This window comes from Colossoma macropomum, unplaced genomic scaffold (assembly GCF_904425465.1).
Source record: "Colossoma macropomum unplaced genomic scaffold, Colossoma_macropomum, whole genome shotgun sequence".
NCBI lineage: Eukaryota > Metazoa > Chordata > Actinopteri > Characiformes > Serrasalmidae > Colossoma > Colossoma macropomum.
Genome location: NW_023494802.1, coordinates 36907186 through 36929540, shown reverse-complemented (window position 1 = coordinate 36929540; position 22355 = coordinate 36907186). Strand labels below are relative to the sequence as shown.

Below are 22355 nucleotides of genomic sequence, written 5' to 3'. Positions count from 1 at the left end.
AGTTTATTGTTTATTAGGTTCACACATTTTTATAAAACGTAAATAAAAAAACAGTAGATAAAAAAAAACGCATTTTTACAATTTTTACATTTTTTCATGCAAATAAAAAACAAGAAAAAGAATTGTACTAATAAAAATGACATGGTGATGCTTTGTGTATGTATAGGCTATACTTAAGAATGTACAAAATGTGTGGTATCATTCCGGTGATCTGCTGAGAAAATGACAAAGTCTTCATGGAGTTTCATAATGGATTATGGTCTTGTTACTGTGGCTCATCCAGGTTAATTTCAGTGAAGAGGTCCAAAGAATCAATTCCTGAAACACACAAACCCATACATTAACTCATTTTTATAAGAACCCCTCACATAACCCATCCAAAGGATCAATAAATATACATTTTTGAGGCCAGGGCTGGGATGTAATGAATTATGAGTATTGAGAATATGTATTCAAAGCACAAACATTATATATCTGTATTCAGTCCAAGTTACAGTTTGTAAATGCAGTATTCAGAATACAGTTACTTTTTACATTTTTAGGATAATACTTTTAGACTATTTACATACTAAATAAAAAAAATACACAGTATTCAAAGAAACCATGAGTCCTTGTTTATGGACTATTTCAGAATCAATGCACAATGTAGCAAACGTTCGTTGGATGAATTTTAGGGGACCTCAATTAATGGCTTCTTTACAAACTCTAAAGTTTCTGCTAAAGCCTAAGTAGACTAATAAATCAATATGATCAGTTATTAATCTCAGTGTTACTGAGCTCTGCTAAAGCCTGAGTAGACTGATAAATCAATATGATGATCAGTTATTAATCTCAGTGTTACTGAGCTCTGCTAAAGCCTGAGTAGACTGATAAATCAATGTGATGATCAGTTATTAATCTCAGTGTTACTGAGCTCTGCTAAAGCCTGAGTAGACTGATAAATCAATGTGATGATCAGTTATTAATCTCAGTGTTACTGAGCTCTGCTAAAGCCTGAGTAGACTGATAAATCAATGTGATGATCAGTTATTAATCTCAGTGTTACTGAGCTCTGCTAAAGCCTGAGTAGACTAATAAATCAATATGATGATCAGTTATTAATCTCAGTGTTACTGAGCTCTGCTAAAGCCTGAGTGGACTGATAAATCAATGTGATGATCAGTTATTAATCTCAGTGTTACTGAGCTCTGCTAAAGCCTGAGTAGACTGATAAATCAATGTGATGATCAGTTATTAATCTCAGTGTTACTGAGCTCTGCTAAAGCCTGAGTAGACTGATAAATCAATGTGATGATCAGTTGTTAATCTCAGTGTTACTGAGCTCTGCTAAAGCCTGAGTAGACTGATAAATCAATGTGATGATCAGTTATTAATCTCAGTGTTACTGAGCTCTGCTAAAGCCTGAGTAGACTGATAAATCAATGTGATGATCAGTTGTTAATCTCAGTGTTACTGAGCTCTACTAAAGCCTGAGTAGACTGATAAATCAATGTGATCAGTTATTAATCTCAGTGTTACTGAGCTCTGCTAAAGCCTGAGTAGACTGATAAATCAATGTGATCAGTTATTCATCTCAGTATTCTTACTCATAGCAATTACTACATATTTTTTGAAGATATTGAATCATTTATAGTAGTGTTTGTAACCACTGGTATGTGAGACATTAAATGGCTAATTAGTTACATTAGCAGGTCCGTTAACTATCAGTGATTACAAAAGACTGAAGGTCCATATTTAAAGATCTCCAACCTGGACTGAAGGTCTGCATATAAGATCTCTGACTTGAAGTATTTTAGAACACATGCAGTGTATGATTTCATTCAATCATCATAGTCCTATCAAATCTATATGCATGCAGAAGTAGCCTTCTGGGTTATACTGACCAGTGCTTGTGAAGTTGTTGTTGTTTTCATTTTGCTGTGAGTCGTTAGGTTCAGCTTCAGGTTCAGGTTCTCCACTTATCAGGTCCAGATCCAGATTAAACTCCACCTTTTTCATGGGCGGAGTCAGACTGGTGTCGGACATGAAGCTGTCTTCTTCAGGAACGTTCTGCCGCTCTGAAGGACAGAAAGGCAGAGGAGAGAACCGTCACTCAAAAATCCAAGTCCAGCCGAGGCTAAAGAGAAACGTGAGACCTGCTTAAGAGAACAGGCTTTGAACTGAATACAGTCATTCACACATAATCTTCAGGTAGTCTGGGGGTATCATAAAATGTTGTAAGTTGAAGGTAAGTTTGGGTCAATCAACACACTACAGTTTTATAGATCAGATGAATGGATCAGATCTACCGATCATGTAAATCAGCGCTATGTGCCATTACCAGAGGATGCTGCTTGTTTAGGCGTCTCTCCTGCACACCCGTTGGCTGTAGAGTTGGTCTCGTGGGTTTTTTCCTCTTGATCGCACTCTGCAGCAGACAGTTCTGTCAATCAGCACAGATGGGCAAGTCAGGAGGTAGACTTCCAACACACTGACCCACTACAATCAGACCTGTTACATGCTCAGACTCAGAATCCAGATCTTTAGTAGCTAATATTGTGAGAAGCATTAATAAACATTCAACCTAAAGAGACACTGCAGTGCACTCTGTTTCTCAGTTTTGACCAAAATACACAACAAAGGATCTTAAGACAAACACTAAGGAGTTCATAAGAATATTCGGTAACATTATAAATGTGCTTTTAGTGATGTGGTAACTATCGTTTGTAGGCATATTTATAACTAATGCTTCATAAGGCTCTAATAACACAAATGTCAGTATTCATTATAGTACATTTACAGATAACGTAATCTAGTAATCTAATGCATTCTAGTCTGCATTCTAGTCTGTTTAACAATTAACAATTATAAAATCATTATGAATATTACAAATGACATCACTAAGTACTTCAAGTAAAGTGACTGTTATTGTAGGTTATTCACATTTGAATGTTAAAAGATATGTTATATATAAAGTACATAATTTAACATTCAAATGTAAGTAAACTATGATATCAGTCACTTTAATTGAGGCACTCAGTGATGCCATTTTTAATATCCATAATGGTTTTATAATTGTTCATATGCACTATATGTGCTATATAAATATGTGTTATGTATATATTTAGAGTTTAAAATGCATTAAAATAATACTGACACTTGTGTTACAACATGCTTGTAAGTGAGTAAAGAATTAACTATAGCAGATTATTACAGCCTTATGAGGCATTATTTATAGTTTATAAGTATCCTCACAAACTGTTGTTAACAAGTTACAAACAGATATAAGTACATTTGTTGCTGTTTATCAATATGGGCCTCATAGGAAGTGTTACAGAATATTCTTAAATGCAATTCTGGTAAAAAAAACAAACACCTTAATAAGTTCTGAAATATTCTCTTAACAAAGTCTTAACTGTCTTTGTATGTTTGCTGTAGATTATCCTGTATACGATACATATTATTGCAATATCATGTTACACTTTACAGAGAAATTACATTATATTTAGTGTTTAGTGTATATTAACTGTTTATTACTTTAGAATAAAACACAAGAAAAATGTAGGATATGGGCCTTTTCATTTCCAATAAAGATGAGAACAATTCACATTTAAATTTCACTGGGTAAGCTTAGGTCACCTATTTAGCATCTCCAGACTAAATAACAATAATAACTTTAAAAAGAAGAACAATGTCCTTTCTGATTATAATCTGAAGTACAGAACTGTTCGTACCTTTGCTGGTTTGTTCGAAGGTCCCCCCGTGTTCCATACTCCGGAGCGGGGTGTCGTGGTCATTGCCCGTGTTGGTCAGATCAAAGGAGTAGCTCTGGACACACAGACACAAAACAGTCAGTCATTACAAATGCTTTGGTTCCACTGTTACCACAGCAGCACTGACTACACTCACTGAATCAACTCGACTCAAATGAATAAATTATACTACATCAGTATAATCACTGCTAAAAGGAAGTAAAGTGAAAGGCAGAACTGTATTGATGGAATATATTGTCGTTCTGTGCCTGTAATATAATTTATATCCAGTGCATGCGTTTTTCAGTGTGCACACAGGAGGTCATCACAAGTGTGGCGCCGGTCATGGTAAGTGCTGAGCGCTCGTGTGACCACATGTCTCACACCTATCTGCCCATTTTCAAAGAAACGTTCTCTTAGCCTAACTGAAGTAAAGAGCATTACTGTTTATATGAGTGTCCATAGTTGGCCGTAGAGTAACTCACTGAACAGTATGATTATAGCTGGCTTTGGTGTTTAGTGCTGTTTAAAAAATAAAGGTTCCTAAATGGGTCTTGGAAAGGATGTATGGTCCTATGAAAAGTTAGAAAAATAACATTTACACTATGAGAACTTTAAAAACTTCACATGGAACATCTCATTTACAAAACAGTTCTTTAAAGAACCATTGGTTGAAGGGGTCTTTAAGGAACCATAACTGGTTCTCCTGTAGCATTGCCCCCAAGAACCATTTTTGGAGCCTTCACTTTTAAAAATGTAATAAAATATATCAATACCTTCAACCAAAAACATGCAGAATGCCACTCAAGGCCTATTCTGAAGTCTGATTTTTACGTACGGAAAAAATGCACATCAAGTTTTGAAAACAAAAACATGTATATTAGTGCAGTGCAGTGCATTAGTGAATATTGAGTCTGAAACTGACAGACTGCGATGCTGTGGACTGCAATTTTCTGTGAATCGGTGTACAACATGCTCTTTGGATGAATTCCAGAGAGGACCTCACTTAATGGCTGCTTTGCAAACTCTGAAGTTCCTGCTAAAGCCTGAGTAGACTGATAAATGGGTGCATTAACATTCAGGCTGACCAGTCAGAGCTCTGTTGTTATGGTTACAGCTCAAACAAATGTGCGTCAGGATGGTGGGGGAACTCACCTCGCTTGTAGTAGAGGACAAAAGCTTATATGACAAACACGCTGACTATAAAAATGCAGAGGTATATGTATGTTTATCAAAGATTTGCAGTGCACCCCCTACTGGCTGAAGCATAGTTAAGTGTCATAAACATCATTCAGAGTGGTTTGATGTGAAATGGCTAATTCTAGAGAAACTGACAGAGTCAGTGGTGGTAAAAGGAACCAGACGTCTGAGGAGTTTAATGGTTCTAAAAGCAAAAAGCCCTTGAAGAAAAAGATTTATCACTATTTTACAATCATCAGCATTACATATAAAAACTCATTTGCTTTACTTTTGCTTAAATAAAATGTCTATTTTGTGTTATATTACATCTGTGCGACTCCTGGTTCCTATCACCACCACTGTAAAGAAATCTGAGTCTCTACAATCAACCACTGCACACCAAACCACTCTGAATGACTCTGTTTACAACCCAGTGACAGAATTATGCAGAAAATTTTAATCATCACTGGAAAATATGAAAGTGAAATGTTTCCATTTCAGCTGGTAGAACGGTGCGAATGTGTGGAAAATGCTGTTTTTTTACTAAAATATATACTATATGATGTGTTCTGCCTTTCTTTTCTTGGGAGAGGTGTTTTCTTACCCTTCCTTTCTTCCAAAGAATGTACAGAATGACAGCAAGAGCGATGACGATGATCAAGATGATGATAAGAAAGGCCACCCCTATGAAAGAACACACGCGTGAGATCTTCACATGAATATTACGACACTTTAAAAAACAACGGGGGGTCCAGCTGGAGCTCAAGCTTACCGAGGCCTTGGGCTCCACCTCCATCTGTGGCTTCAGTTTTTCCCACTGCAACACAATAAAACAGCCATGTTAGAGCGTATACTGTAATATACACTGAACATCAACAAAATATGTAGAGCCTTCAAAAGATTTTAAAACACTGCAAATGATAAACTACAAATCCTTAAAAGAAAAGATCAAAAGAGTCTCAAAAAGATTTTAAAAATGTGGCAAAATGTATATAAATGAGTGAGTCCACACTTAAAAATGATGTAAATTTACAGAATCTATAGTTAAGGTATGATACTGTTTTGTTATTTTACAGGATCTTACTGTAAAAGACTGGACATTTAGAGTGTTGCTTTGCTTTACATTAACATACCAGACAATGCAATTTACAGTACTTTACTCCCAATGTAGTTGCCAGAATTTACAGTAAATAATTGTAAAACAAATATACAGTAAAATACTGTAAAGGTTACTACTTTTACAGCACTTTACTGTTATATGCTCTATGATTATTTATAAAATATACAGTACCTTGCTGGCAACTTCGCAGTCAGTACATTATTTTACATTTTATAGTACATTTTTTAAAGTGGCATCAGACTCTGCTTCTATTTGTAATTACAGAATTTCAATAATGATATCCAAACTCTGAAATAGTCCATGTGGAATGATTTCAGTGAGAAATACTGTCTTTCAACCAAAGAGGGCTATCTAGACTCTAGCCCTTCTCACTCACAACACCGCTGATTGGTTGAAATGCATTAATAAAGACAGATATTCCACTAATTAGAAACAAATAGTGATCAGGATGAAACACATAGAAAGATATTTGGTTTCAACTCTATATTTAATCAAAGCATTAAATAAAAATATCTTGTTTTAAAAATAATGAGTAACACTGTACTTGAGTGCTGCCACATAACATTGATATAATACTGCCATATGTCATCATGAGTTGTCATTAAAAATTATAGTCATTAATATAACAGTCATGTTACCATTACCAGCATTGTCACAATGCTGTATGTTGATGTCATTACAGCTTATCTCACATGCTAATGTTTGCAAAAGCATACTGTAATTATGATATCAAACATTATCCCATCTCCCATAGCAATTACTGTTAATGGTAACGTAACACTGTTATAATACTGGACTTAATCCAGGACTGTTATAATACTGGACTTAAAAGTCGTGACAACGCGTAATAGCATACGACATCTGTACTGACATGTTTATGGAGGGGTGCAGGTAAAGTGTTACAAAATATTGTTTAATATTTACTGTTTTGATTTGGACATAAACCCATACATGGGTTTTCATGTTCAATATTTGTATTTCTCTGAGAATCAAACTTGAAATGTTTTCTAAGCCTTAAGATTACAACATCTTTAAGAAGTTGAAAAACAGTCAGGCATCCGAACTTTATAGAAATGATATACAATAGAAAATAATCATATAAACAGATCAATATTCAGGCCTGTGAAAGCAGACAGCTGAGGAGACGAACATAGCAAGACACATATTGAGACACTATTCTGAAAACAATCAGGCTACAGTCACATGACAAGCCTCGTTGCTCAAATCCCAATCTTTGCTCAAATCCAATCTCTGTGATGCGATGGTTCACACTCGTTTAGGTAACCGATTCGAATCTGCAACACAGATCAGGAGGGGCACACTGGCAAATCTGAGCCTTTTCTTTATGTGTGACACAGATGTGATCTGACTTTTTCAATTCCGATTTGAGACGCTTTCATATGTGGTACTGAAATCCGATATGCATCTGATACGCTGCCGTACAACTCAGTCTGAACAGCCAGATCGGAATTCATGCGACTTTTATGCCAATCCAACTCCACATTCGTCCTAATTTTGCACTGCTGAGACCTCATTAACATTAGGCTGATGTTTCTGTACTAAAAAATTACACGGCACTTTGAAGAGGTTTTGAAAGAAATGGCCGAACCCGGCTGCAGGAGAGCGTGGCTGCAGTGTCAAAGAACAGTCTATAAGCACTATAAGTCACTCTATAAGTCACGCCCTTTTCGCATATGATCACATTTAAAAACAAGCCTGACAAAAAAATCGGATTTGGCGAGAAAACCGAATTTGGGCCGCTTTTACCTGCTGTGTGAACGTAGCCACTGTTTACTCAACAACGCACACCTGCACATCTAACAGAGAGCAACACATTCAAAATGTGCTAAAACAGACAGAAAGTGTGTCGTGTTGTTCAGCACGGGTGTATAAACAGATTCACTCTACAGAGATGAATTGAATGGATTTCCCACAAAGATCATTCTGAGATCCAAGAAAGGCGAACTTCATTCATCTGTCCAACAGAGTTCACCTGCTATTGAAGTGAACCAGCTTTTAGTGCAACACTCAGTTAAACAATACATGCTGTGTTAGTGTGAATAGAAGAGTGCAGTGAAACTAAGAGAGAGAGAGAGAGAGACAGAGTGAGAGACACACAAAGAGAGACAGAGAGAGACACAAAGAGACACAGAAACAGACAGAGAAAGACAGAGAGGGAACAAAATGCATTCAGAGAGAGAGAGAACAATAGAGAGAGAGAGAGAAACAGTGGCAGAGAGCGCACACACACAGAGAGAGAGAGAGAGAGAGAGAGAGAGATTGTTGCGGTAAGTGCTGCTAAAACAGGCGAGCTGCAGTTCTCACTCCTCTTCACACTCGTTACACACATCTCACAGCTATGCACTCTCTCACGCCCAGAGAGGGACCCTGATGAGCCCCAGACCTTTAAAACGTATCAGAGACGTTTACGGTCCAGACGAAATATTCTAAACTGTTTCCACTAATGTTTCCACTCCCTCAAAATCGTGAAAACCTTCGGGCAGAGTGAGTCTGCAGCTCCAGGAAGTTGCAGACGTGTTCTGGTTTCAGAAGCCAGAGCGCAGCGTAGCGTATTGTTTCATGTGGGACTGAAGATGATATTGTCACCAAAACAGCGAGCAGAGAACACTCGACTGTGCAGCCGGAGCAAAGTGCAAACAATGCAGCTTCATGACACCTACATAAGGTCTTTATAACAACTGACACAGACCTACATACACAGTTATAAACGCTGAACACGTTTATAACACCTACTCCAATATGATATTAGGCTGATAGTAGGGCAGCTTGCTGGTCAAACAGAAGTGAGCGTGTTCTGAGGCCTGTAGGTGAAATGAATCAGCTTTACGTCACTGATGTCAGGTCAGATGTTATAATGTGCTCTTCATCATTTCACCCTATAAAAGTGTCCTGACAACCCAACGTCCGACAAAATCAGGGTCACTCAGTGCTAGGTGTTCTACCCACTTGATATCAAGTCTGCAAATTCAACCTTTAAGACAAATGACGTGCTTCAGGATAAGCCTTTATAAAGGTTTGTATAGGTTTATCAGTTGTCATGACAACTTTTTGTACACACTGAAAAAAGATGGTTCTTCAAGGGTTCTTTAGTAAAGACAGTGGTTCTGTCTAGAACCATGAAGACTCTGCATGATTAAAGGCTTCGTTGCATTATTTTGTATCATTGGTTCTATATAGAAACTTTTTGAAAAGGGTTCTAAATAGCACCAAAAGGGTTCAAGCCTGTAACAGTAAAAGAACCCTTTTAACTATGCAACTATGCTTTTGACTTGCTTTTAACTATGCAAAGAACCCTTTAATCATGCAAAGTGTACATGGTACTATATAGAACCATTTACTTTACTAAGGAACCTTTGAAGAACCATAATTTACATAAGTGTGTAGAACTATTTGGATGCTTAAATGGTCCTTTGCATGGTGAAATGGTTCTATACAGCATCAAAAAGGGTTCCTGTATTGTTACGATGTCAAGCCTGTAACAATATAAGAACACTTTATGGTGCTATACAGAACCCTTTTCAAAAAGGTTCTATATAGAACCATACAAAACACATTCACCATCAATCTGAAGAACACTTTAATGATGCAAAGTGTTCATGGTTCTATGTAGAACCATTTTCCTTACTAAAGAAACTTTGAAGAACCATGTGTAGTGTATAGAACTATTTGGATGCTTAAATGGTCCTTTGCATGGTGGAATGGTTCTGTGCAGCACCAAAAAGGGTTCTTCTACTGTTACAAGCTTGATATCATAAAAATAGAATAACCATTAACCAATAACCAATAATGACCATTTTCGAAAGGGTTCTATGTAGAACCTTACGCAACACATTCTTGGTCAATCTGAGAAACTATATATAAGTCATGGATCCAAATAGAACCATTTTCTTTACTAAAGAACCCTTGAAGAACCATCTTTTTGTAAGTGTGTAGGTGTCATGTAGCCTTATGAACACTGCTCAATAAGGGTTAAACTATATGTTATACAGTATTTCATTGCCAATAGCAGTTCACAGTCCACACGTCTACTGAGGACACAGCAATAGTAAGGCCAAAACCAGTCTGAAAGGGCTAATGGCTAATGGCTAACCACAGCACCTAAATCTAAACCTCTGGCTGCTGCCACTCAGACATACAGTGAGAAATAACAGCAATGCTGCAAATGCAGAACCGTGAAAGTTTCCCTCTTGCAACATATTTCTCCTCTTGCAAAACAGGCAGAATCTTTCTATTTATGTATCGAGCTGTATAGCCATATACAGTACTGAGCAGAAGTCTTCAGTACATGCTTAAAAATGATGGTTCTTTGAGGGTTCTTTAGTAAAGAAAATGGTTCTATATAGAACCACGAACCCTCAAAGAACCCTTCGCATGATTAAAGGGTTCTTTGCGTCATGAAAGAGTTCCTTAGATTAATGGAGAATGTGCTGTAGATGGTTCTACATAGAATCTTTTTGAAAATGGTTCTATATAGCACCAAAAAATGTTCTTCTATCATTACAATGTCAAGCTTGTTACAACAGAAGAACCCTTTTTGATGCTATATAGAACCCTTTCAAAAAGGATATATATAGAACCGTCTACAGCACATTCTCCATTGATCTGTAACAAGAACTGTATTTTAAAGGAGCAGTTGATTCCTGATAAATGACACTGTTACAGTACAGAGAGCAGCAGATTCATCCAGAACACAGTACAGATACACTCGGAGAAATAAAGGTACTAAACTGTCACTGGGGCAGTACCCCTCTTGTCACTGGGCTGGGGCACATGACAGTACCTTTAGTCAGGGAACATAACTGTACCATAAACCACTGAAATGATATTTTCTAAACTGTACTGACTAAACTGGGTCTTAAACTACCAAAGTGTGCTAGACACTGAATCTCCAGGGCCAGAGTTGAAGGCATATTCATTTGAAGCTTGAAACAGACATTAGCTTGTATATCACATGTATCAGTTTTACAGTGATTCTTTCAGCACACAGTCCTGGCATAGAGCTGCTGCCACTGCTTTCCATTCCTAACAACTACGAGAAACCTGTTGAGGCTACCACTCTTATTGGGAGCCAGTGACGTGTCTAGAACCTCCAAAAGGCCTAGAGAGATATTTTTCTCAGAAAATTGGTTCCACTTATCAGTGGCAAACATGGGGGAGCCCCTGCCCCTTTTGTCCCAAAAACACTAGTGCCCTTTCTGATGAGCTCTAAATGCCACTGTGTAGGACGTTGGTACGTCTGTAAGTTTATAAAAGCCCTTTAAAACAGCAGTCACTGCACTGTGCTGCTGTTTCTCTCATACGGCAGTAAAGTATGTCACAATGAAAGGTAATTTGATACTAACGTGAAGATGATACGCTTTGAGAGTCTATGTTTATCATAAACTGATGAATCTTATATGAATTTAGTATCATACCCAAGCTTGGCCAAAGCTTTCTTAGCAAACTTACGGCTCTCATCACACAGTGTTTACGCACAGGCTGGTTTTTAGGGTCGGGCAATGCCAAGAAAGGAGAGAAACAAGGATTGTTGTCTGTTACAGACACATAGCCACAGAACTGTACTTTGGTAAATAAAAAAGACAAGAAAAAAGCCTGTTGCCATGAGTTTGTTTATGTTGCCGCTGCTACAGTCATCATGTGGTCTGAGACACCCACAGTCCTGATCACGCAGAGAGGTGGGGCTTTAATAGCTTTTAGCTCCATTTAGATACTTTCTTCAAATCTGACTATCAAAACAGTCACTACAGACACATTCGGTCACGTTTCAGAGGTGTTATGACTGTATTGGTAAAACCCTTTTGATAAAATGGAAAGTTCAGTCATTTGTATTAATAAAATAAACATATTAAGGTATAGCATGACTCAAAGGAAGTCCAAGTCAACTCTGACTTTGAACCAATTCAGTAAATTGATCCACACAGCTAAGGTAATATATAGAATATTAATACAGATATTACCATGTAAACAATAGGTATGGCATAATGGCTACCTGTACACTCTTTAAAAACATGGTTCTTCAAAGGTACTTTAGTAAAGCCAATGGTTCTATTTAGAATATTGAGTACTATATAGAACATTGAGTACTATATAGAGTCATTGCCTTTAGTGCTATAAAATAGTTTTATATAACACCAAAATGGGTTCCTCTATTGTTATAAGTTTGACATTGTAATGATAGAAGAACCCTTTTTGGTGCTATATAGAACCATTTTATTGCTTTAACAAAGGGAATGGTTCTATTAAGAACAATGAGTACTATATAGAACACTGAGCACTACATATAACCACTATCTTTACTTAAGAACCTTTATTGCTATTAATTGGTTCTGTATAGCGGCAAAATGGTTATTCTATTGTTACAAGCTTGACATTGTAATGACAGAAGAACCGTTTTGCTGCTGTACAGAACCAATTAATAACAATTTTTGGTACTTTATAGAAGCATTTTTATAGCACTAAAGGGTTCTTTAGCAAAGGCAATGGTTCTATTAAGAACACTGAGTACTATATAGAACCACTGTCTTTACTTAAGAACCCTTGTTGCTATTAATTGGTTCTAATTGTCAAAATGGTTCTTCTATCTTTACAATGTCAAGCTTGTAACAATAGAAGAACCATTTTTGGTGCTATATAGAACCACTTTATAGCACTAAAGAGTTCTTTAGTAAAAGCAATGGTTCTATTTAGAGCAATGAGTACTTTATAGAACATTGAGCACTATACAGAACCATTGCCTTTACTAAAGAACCCTTGGAGGACCATCTTTTTAAGAGTGTATGGCTGATTTATCTGAACAGAAACAGGAGGATGAGCAGCTCACCCACTCAGACTAACGGAATCTGTGGGTTCCTGTGTCTGTGGTCACCACCTCACCAAAGAGCTACAGACAGAGCGATATGGAGGCTCCTAATCTGTCACAGAGAGTTTGTATAGATTAAAACTGTTATTACCAGCTGAAAAAGTGTTATAGTAAACACCCATCAAAACTCAGCTTTTTTCTTCAGCTGAGTTGGTTGAGAAATGTAACCATGGAGTCTTTTCAGCAGGGCTTAGAGATGCGTTGCTGTGTCCTAACTGTGCACTAATCATTAGCTTTATATTTTACAGTCAAATGCTAAAGCTAGAATAATATCTCTTGTTGATTTAGTGAAAATAAACACTCCCTCTTAACACACTACTGTACATTTTAAAGCACAATCACTGTTTATTTGCTATGTTTAACCCATTAAAATCTCAGGATTATTACATACTAAGGCTTCTTATTCAGTAACTACAGGGACTTCAGTGCAAACTAGTGGAGCTATTCTTTGGTTATAGAAGTGTGTAATAAAACTTTGGGCCTGTCGGTCTTTATTTTTCCCCAAATATATTAAACTCAGCTAATTTTAGGGCATACTTTCTATTAATTATTAGTGCAGCACACTAAAATTATAAAAAAAAAACTAAACATAAAACATGGCCTGTGCATTTAAGGTGCATTTAACTCAGCAAACAAATAGAAATTATGACTGAACTTAGCAAAAAAAGAGCACATTTAAGTTTCTTTTTTAACTTAGAAAATCAACAAAACGTTATTCAAACAGGGGTGTTTAAACTTTTGCATAAAACTGTACATACTGTGCGCTGATTTTATTTTAAGTCTGTGTGACTAAGATTTTATTTTAGGGCACAGAATATTGACCTGCTGCTCTGTTTTGTACTGTATGTAACAGGAAGTGATAAAGTGATGTCATGCCAGTAATGCAATTGGGCTACTTCGGAATAACCGCTGAATTAAACTTATTTTTCATTGTGGATTTTTTGGCTTTTGCTGACATATTTCTCACCTCTGCATCCAGCACGTTTTCAAAATCTGTGAGCATCTCTTCCTTTCTGCTTCGTGTTGCATTGTGGCACAACAGTGTCCATGAATACCGGACCAAATATCAGCCAGTTCTAAGTATGAACACTGAGCGTGGGTACAGGGACGATATCACTCGTTCTTTTCCAGTATCGATACTGATATTAAAGCTCTCAGTATCGGCTGATACCGATCCAGTACGCTTTAAGACAAGCTATTTTAAACTGAAGCACTTAATGCTGATGATCTAAAACAGGCTGTCATGGCCAAACTACACTATATGGCCAAATGTTTGTGGACACCTGCTCATCCAATGTTTCTTCCAAATTCAAGAGTATTAAAAAGGTTAATTAAAAAGTTTGTCCCGCTCTGCTGCAGTAACTGCCTCTACTTTTCAGGGAAGGCTTTACACTAAATGTTGGAAAGTTGCTGTGAGGATTTGATTGCGTTCAGCAGCGGGAGCATTAGTGAGATCAGGTATTGATGTTGGAAGATCAGGATCAGAGACACCACTTCAACTCATCCTAAAGGTGGTGGTTGGTGCTCCATCCTTCTAGAGAATGCAGTTCTACTGCTCCACAACTCAATGCTGGGGGGCTTAATAGCCATGTTTGGCATTGGACTTGGTGACCTTAGGCTCATATGTGGCTGCTCCAGAGCATCCTGTTTTACTACCTAGTGCACCTTAATGCAGCTGAATTCACTAATAAGGAGTGTCTTTTGGACAAGTAGTGTATATAAACACTCTATTTACTCCTCAGGAAGAACTACACAGCTAACAACACACATAGCGTGAGTGAGCACTGTTTCAGGATAGACCAGTTGCAGGACTGGATTGTGTTCATTCTTTTATTCCCTCCATCTGATGCAGCATGTTCTGCTCGGTGACGTAATATACTGTGCGCTCAGAAAGCAGTTAGAATTAGTCCTTAGTATACAATCAGACCCAACTGTACTATCACTGAGAGATTCCTCACTATGCTCATCACTCTTAACACTCTTAAAAGTAAGGCTGCCAAGAGGGGTTCTTCGAGTGATGCAGTAGAAGAGCTACTTGTGAAACTTTTCAATGTTTGATTTCAGGCCCACATTCTGACAACTAATTATTAGGCCCAGTTAACCCACTATTTCATTGTGGCAAGTAGCTGTAAAGGAGTTAAAGTGAAACTGCACTGTTGCACTGCTTGAACGTGCCTAATGTAGTTGTCTCGCCCTATAAGTTTCTTAAATATTTAACAAAACATTGCTGGTTCTAAATGCATGAATCTGAATGAGCACACTGAGAGCTCTGTTACAGTCCCACTATCTGATTGGTGTGGGTTTTCAAATGAAGCCTATAAGCCCCACCATGCGAGAAGAGAATGTGTGTGAACTGTGACGGGTCATTTTTTTAACGAACCCTTAAAAGGCCCATCTTGTATTGTATTTTGTCCCCTGACATCCACATATGACATTTGCAAGATTTTAGGTACCAAAAACACTACATGACCATTTTTCAACCTCTCTTTATTCTGTAGAGCAGGCTGTTTTTGTTACTGTGCCTTTAAGACTGATATATGTAAATGACCTCTGTGCTGATTAGTTGACGTGTATCGTGCCCTCATTCAAAAAGCAGCCTGGGCTGAAACACTCCTTATAACTTCAGCATGAAGGGGTGGGGCTAAACTGCACATATAGAAATGTATTTGAATTTGTGACATCAACACAATGAATGCAAAGTGGGATGTTTTTACAGGTTAATTTCCATTTTTGGACCTTATATACTGGTATGTTCTGAAACTTTGCATCGGTTACATCATTTTAGGTCAGAAAAGCGATAAAAAGATGGGTTTTCCTTGATATGAGCCTCCATATGCCTGAGTTGGTCCATCTCCAGTTTAAAATATGTAAGTTGAAAAAATGCAGTAATGACAGTGATAATGACTCCCTCTTTTAACGTTCTACTTCCTCTTTTCATGGTGTTTTCTAAGCTGCACTGAAGTCTTTCTAATCCGTGAACCTGCAGTTCCTGTCACTGCTGCACTCGGTGTTTATGCGGTTGTCTGGGGGATGCTCCCAATTGCGTGGGGTGTCTTGATCACCACCACTATTATATCTGAGTATGTTCACGACCCTCTTTCTTTTCCTGTCATTGAAAAGCGGTTTCACTCGAGAATACTCACTCTTATTCTCTAGTCACGCACTTTCCTTCCATTTTACATCTACACAATTTCACATTTTCCCTGTTTACACCACCGGAAATACCCAGCAACTCATCTTTTACCTGAAGTGTGATTGAATGCATGTTCTACCTGTATGTTCCTCTGTACATTACCATTTCTGATATGCTTGTAATACTTGACACTAAAGCCACAGAGGATATTCTCATATATACAGGTTAAGAACATGGGTTCTTTAGTAAAGGCAGTGGTTACATACCATCACCGCTGGAGACCTTCTATATTTTAAAGAGCAACTTTTCAGAAGAAGGAAAAAACTTTCTTAACTTTCAGTGGAAGTTAATGTAAAAGATTGTGGTCATTTTGGACCATTTCTGTCGGTCCATTTGTGTTGAAAATAACACAATGTAAAGGGCAGCTGAAGGTTTTAAATCCTGCAAAAATATAAAAGATGACAAAGTGACAAAGTTTGTTCTGACAGCAATGATATAGAGCCAGTATTTAAATGCTTTAGTGGTTCTTTGCATTGTTAAATGGTGGTGGAGAACCTGTGGTGCACACACACACACAAACACACACACCCACACACCCACACACACAATGCACAATGAAATCTGAAATCTATTGGTATGAGCAGATACCAATAGAAACTGATATTTCATAATGTATTATTTATTGTACTCAAGAAGAGCTGAATGTTTAGGCAATGCTGTTTTACTGCACTGACATCACTGCATTATATTCATTTTACTGCATAAATAAATGATATATCTATCTGTTATGCTAATCAAGGTGGATCCAGTAATAATTTCTACATTTTATAGATGTTTATAAATATCAAACACTTAAAAGTATCAAATATAGCCATTTGATCCCAAATCCCATACTGGTGCCTCACTAGTACATAGCATTGTAAAAACCTTGAAATGGAATTATATAGAACCAACAAGGGATTCTTGTCATCACATAGAACGCTTTTTGCTAAGAGTGTATAATTCAAAAGTTTGGATATGCATCTACTCATTTTACAATAATTAGGAAACCGACTATGAAATAACACTCATGGAATTATGCCGTGACCAAATAAACCTTTAAAACATGAACCTTTTATTTCAGACTCTTATTGTAGAACCTGGGAGGCTTTTCCAACAGGCTTGATGAAGATATACATGTGAGACTACTTTGGCTGTTCAAAACTTCTTATTATGGAGAGGAACTTTTACACAGGCATCAGTTTCACCATCTATACAGACTTAAAAACACATTTCTAGTCCTTCAGTGTGAGCCTTTACACAATTTTTTTTTAAGATTATGAAAAAACAGACATGCGGGCCCAAAATTTGACTGGTACTGCATTCAGTCTGAATATACATTACAGGAATGCACAGATTCACAGTGTGAGTAAGATCGTTATCTGGGTTTGCTCTGTTCTTTGCCAGGAAAAGGCCAAAAGCTACATATGAATGTAGGTGAAAGCAGCCCGGCTCTGATTGGCTGCTTTTGAAAGTGCATCTCTGACTGTGCTGGTGTTGGGCAGCCCCTAAACACCTACATCTGAAACTGCAAGCAGCCCCTGCACTGCTAAAACCACTCACGCGCGTGTGGCCTCTACAGACCTGACTATAACACGGTCAACTTTTACACATATAAAAGCCTGAAGTGATCATCTTTAGCCAGCTGGTGCACTTATTTATGAGCGAATATGATTATGAGGACAGAAGCTAATCTGTAATATTTGTAGCTCTAAATATTTTTAGGTTTGTGCCGATACACATATTCTCAGGTCTGTGGAACTGAGCTATAAATAATACAGAAAATAGACAGGAAGCATCCAGATGCTCTGGTTTGGTCACTAACAGTTTCCACCAAAGAGGCCAAATGAGGGAACCTTGTTTAGTTTGTCATATGCTGAACTGAAATCATTGCACCCTTAATATTTGAATGGTTGCTGAGAAGCTCATGCTGCATGACGATTGGATGTTAAGCCTATATGGCGGTTCACCCACGGTGCAAGTCATTCAGAGAGTGGTTAAGCTGCAACGCCATGTGTCGATAAGAATAGCTCGAATTCTCAGATGTTTGACACACACAGGTCCAAACATCTCTATCTGTAACTATAACATTTAGCATGTACTCTCTTCCATGTTTACACAGTTTGGACACAATACTATGATCAATAACTAATTACAATTCATTCCTCAGTGGTTCTCAGCCTGGAAGTATGGTTCTATGAAAGACTGTTAGTGTTGATATAGAACCTGTGCATTATGGGGAGATGGGAAAGAATAAAACCTACAATATAAAATGTGCCAAAATGGACCCTGAGAAGTACGACAGTGGACTTTCCGATCCAGCTGTGTCCCGTAAACAATGTTTTAAAATAGAAGAATGAAAATAAATTAAACAAAGCAGGACATCAAAATCAAAAGCCTGGAGTCAAGACTAGTAGGATGTAATTTAAAAAATATAATTGCAGTGGATTATGGTACAACTGTGCCCCTGACTAAAGGAACTGAAGACGTACCCTTGAGGGTGCCGCCCAGTGAAAAGAGGGGTACCACCCAGTGACTGAGTGACTTTTGTGAGAGCGCACACTGTAAAAAGTGGCTCATCAGATCTAATTAAAAAATGACTTCATGTGGTAACAAGTAAATGAACTAGTTTTATTCAACCTAAATAAATACTTTGAATGAATGATTCCTTCAATCAATGTAGCCTTTAGAGTTCAATAAAACTGGTTTAATTGCTCGTTACCACATGAAGTGTTTTTCTGATCTGACGAGCCACTTTTTACAATAATGTTTTATTTATGTTTTCCAGTGTGTTTTATTCAGATAAACAGTATTTGTGTATTAAAATATATATATATTTGAAAATGTCAATGGTCCTTTACAATGTGCCACATGTCTATTATGAATGGACCAATAGAAAGTATCCAAATTCGAAAAATGGAATAGAAAAAAAATGAAAAAAAATCTTCTTCCATTAACATCCATTCAAAGACATGTTTTCCTTCTCCCATTTTTGAATACATGAGGTTTTGTTATATCTATCTATCTATATCTATATCTATATATAAATATATTTTTTACACGTTTTGAGCTGGATCGTCTGTCTGTTCACCCAGAAAGTGTCACAACAACCAAATGGAAGAAAAAAATCTGAAAAAACTGTCACCTGACACAGATTGTATATCAGCGTGTTCAGATCGGCCTCTGCCTTGAGCCAGTTGGCAAGTAACGTCATTTAAACAGTCAGTTGGCAAGTAACGTCATTTTCGCCTCCTAAAATAAGACTCCTCAGTAAATCTGGCTCTGTGTGGAGATTCTTCAAACTTTAAATGGTTCTAAACACTAACCTACCTCATTTACAAAAGGACGCAGGGTTTCCCAAACCTCTGTGTCAGCTGAACCCCTTCGACCTGAACCTTAAGTAGCCCTTGAGACGTTAAGTAGCCTGATGTTCAATTAAACGTTTTTAAATAAAATGGTTTTCTGGTCGGTTTGCATGTTTAGTTTCCGATTAGCTTTTCAAGAAAGCTGCTCCAAATACATCACACCCTAATATTAAGATAATGTAGACCTTTTGGCCACAGAAAATGATTTAGCTAACTGTCCATTAGCTGTAATCTACACTAAACTGTCACAGTAATTACTGAAGATATCATTTTTAGTGGAAATATGAGCTTCTGCAACTTTAAAAAAAATATTTTTCTTATAAATATGTTTTTAAATGTAAATCTACTTAGACAGTGGTGTTTCCATCATAGTCAATGCAGTGCCACCACAACCCCTAGTCATAGTCACGAACCCCATGGTTGGGCAACCCCGACCAGAGGGCCCTCTTTGGCACCTTTATTTGTCAGAGTATATGTTTTTCCAGAGAGTAATTTTTACACTAAAGCATGAGCAACACTGCAGGTTCTGTCCTACCTGGAGTCGTAGAGGCTTTAGCAGTGGTGGAAATGATGTGAGTGACTGGCCTGGTGTGAGGCCTTGAGAATGTTACATCTTCAGACGTGCTCTGACTGTGAGTGGTGGCGGTGGTGGTGCTCTGACTGTGAGTGGTGGGTGTTATGTTTTCATCGGTATGATCATCTTCATCTTGGCTAACGGTTGTCGATGTATCATTTTCATTTTCCAAGGTATCACTGACATTATTGTCATCCTCTGTTGGCTTCGTTGAGACAGTACTGGAATAATCCTCAGGGCTGCTATCAGTCAGATTGGTGCCTTGTGGCTGTGAGGTGTGGTCAGAATTGTTTGTGGCGGCCCTGGTGGTGCTGTTTGTGTCTCTATCAAAACTCATCACCCCATAGACACACGACAGAGCCACTAAAGGAGAGAGGGAGAAAGAGAGAGAGAATATTAGTCAAAGTTAATTTAGTGTCTTTCCTTATCAAATATAATATATACTATATCAACACAGTACCACATACTTGGCTCTTTCAGTGCATCACTTCTATACGATAGGACTGCATATCATTTGAATTGCACTGTATTTTCATTTGCACTCATTTTGCACCCGCTCTGTTCTAATGCCTGTTAGAATCTGTCATGGCTAGAACTTAGTATTTATAATATATACAGTGTTTAATATAAACTATACAAACACTATAAAATGGACTAAACAGACACTAGAGACTAAACAGTGAACAGTGGACAGCATTGAGGTGGGCCAAAGATACAATCACTCTCAGTGGAGTGGATTATCCTCAGCAGCAGTGATTATTTGTATATTTACATACATTGTATTTGTATGTTTATGTGTATTATAATTGTTACACCCCAGTAACATTAATAGTCTTCACTTGATGCTTAATAAAGACTTGGAAGTTGATTTTCGTTTGTTTTTATATCTGTAATGATAATTTAATTTGCCTCTTGTTATAATCTTTCATTTGCTATCAACAGGATGTTGTTATGAGCAGATATAAGCAGTATACGCAGTCACTTAGCGGACATATGAGCACGTGGTATTTATTTATTTGATTTGCATATACACAATTTAGCAGGTTTGATGTATCCAGCATGTATTGTGTTATCATCTTTACATTAGCAACTTTTTTTCCAGATCAAAATTAATGCAATGCTCTTTCTCAGTACTAAAGAATATGATTAGGTTTGGGGGCGGCATAGTAGGATATTGCTAAATGTTCAGAAACGCAATTAGAAGCAACCACCACTAAGTAATGCAGAATCCCACCTGCCCGGCCTTCTCTGCACTGAAATAATGCATTTGAGCATGTTTGTGAGACCACTTTGGTCTTTTTTCTTCTTTTTTTTTTTCCTGTTTGCTGCATTTGCACAACCTTTCGGTTTCTTTTCTTCGCACTCGCTTAGTATCAGTTGAAGCGACAAGCAGTTCAGGATATTAAAATAAATCCAGATGCAAGTTTATTTCAGCAAAATATAACCCTGACATTGATAATAATCAAGTCAGTAAGTAGACCAGTGAAGATAGACTTACTCAGCTTACAGACTAGGATCTAGTAACCTGATACATGGTGTGATGTATATAAGACAATTATTAAGGTTTTTCTTTAATATTTTTAATAATATCACCCATTTTCATAATTTTAAGCTTATTTTAGGTCAACTCTGTCCTGTTTACAGCCATATGGCATCTTTACATTTTCAACCTACACACCAGACAAACCAGTAAAACATAAAAGATGTGTTTAATAACAATAATGGACTTTTTAACAACCAGTAATAGAATCAAAGGTGACTTACCGAGGACATACAGGTAGACGTGAGCTTTAGGCATCTTGCTTTTTTGGTGTCTTCTCCTGCACTTGATAGAAACGATCTACACGCGCCTTTTTCACATGAAACCGCTTCTTTCCTCTCGGGCCTTTATGAGAGCTATCGTCATCATCGAGTCTGAAACCGCCAGCTGGAACAGGATGCCTGCACACACAGCATACTCACACACACACAGCACGCACTACACTATTGAACTGTTCAGAGGAAGTCAGACTTAGAAACAACTGAAGACTCCAACTGAAGTCTCTTCAGCTGCTAACGTCTCTTTTTCTACTAGTCAGATTACATCATAGTAAATTTGGTGATAATGGGAACCTCTTTCTCGAACGCTGGTGTACCGAGTATTGAACCCTGAGGGACGCCATGCAAACATATCTCAGCTTATTAACTGATTGACGTGTTTATGGTCAATAAAAAGCCTTTAGCATTATTTGTGTTCACGTACTAACAATGGGCCTCTTTCACTAATATCTTCCCACGTTTGTTTTTTTTTAGAAATGCGTTCTTGAAAAAGGTCCTAAGAAAAAGTCGACGTCA

At 37.5% G+C, this 22355-nt stretch overlaps 1 protein-coding gene across 2 annotated transcripts; it reads right to left on the bottom strand.

Moving 5' to 3' along the window:
- Window positions 1-69: 69 nt before the first annotated feature.
- LOC118823036 lies at window positions 70-22025 on the bottom strand. Of its 2 annotated transcripts, none has more exons than XM_036592414.1 (8): window positions 21786-22025; window positions 19983-20384; window positions 5683-5727; window positions 5515-5594; window positions 3714-3807; window positions 2321-2407; window positions 1884-2057; window positions 70-318 (listed from the first exon to the last, which is right to left on the bottom strand). In XM_036592414.1, exons 1-8 carry the CDS (start codon window positions 21817-21819, stop codon window positions 266-268), a joined length of 969 nt encoding a protein of 322 aa, XP_036448307.1. In that variant the 5' UTR covers window positions 21820-22025; the 3' UTR covers window positions 70-265. The 2 variants fall into 2 exon arrangements, with proteins under 2 accessions (XP_036448307.1, XP_036448306.1); XM_036592413.1 differs by having other exon boundaries at window positions 2321-2422; window positions 21786-22024.
- Between the last annotated feature and the right edge of the window lie 330 nt (window positions 22026-22355).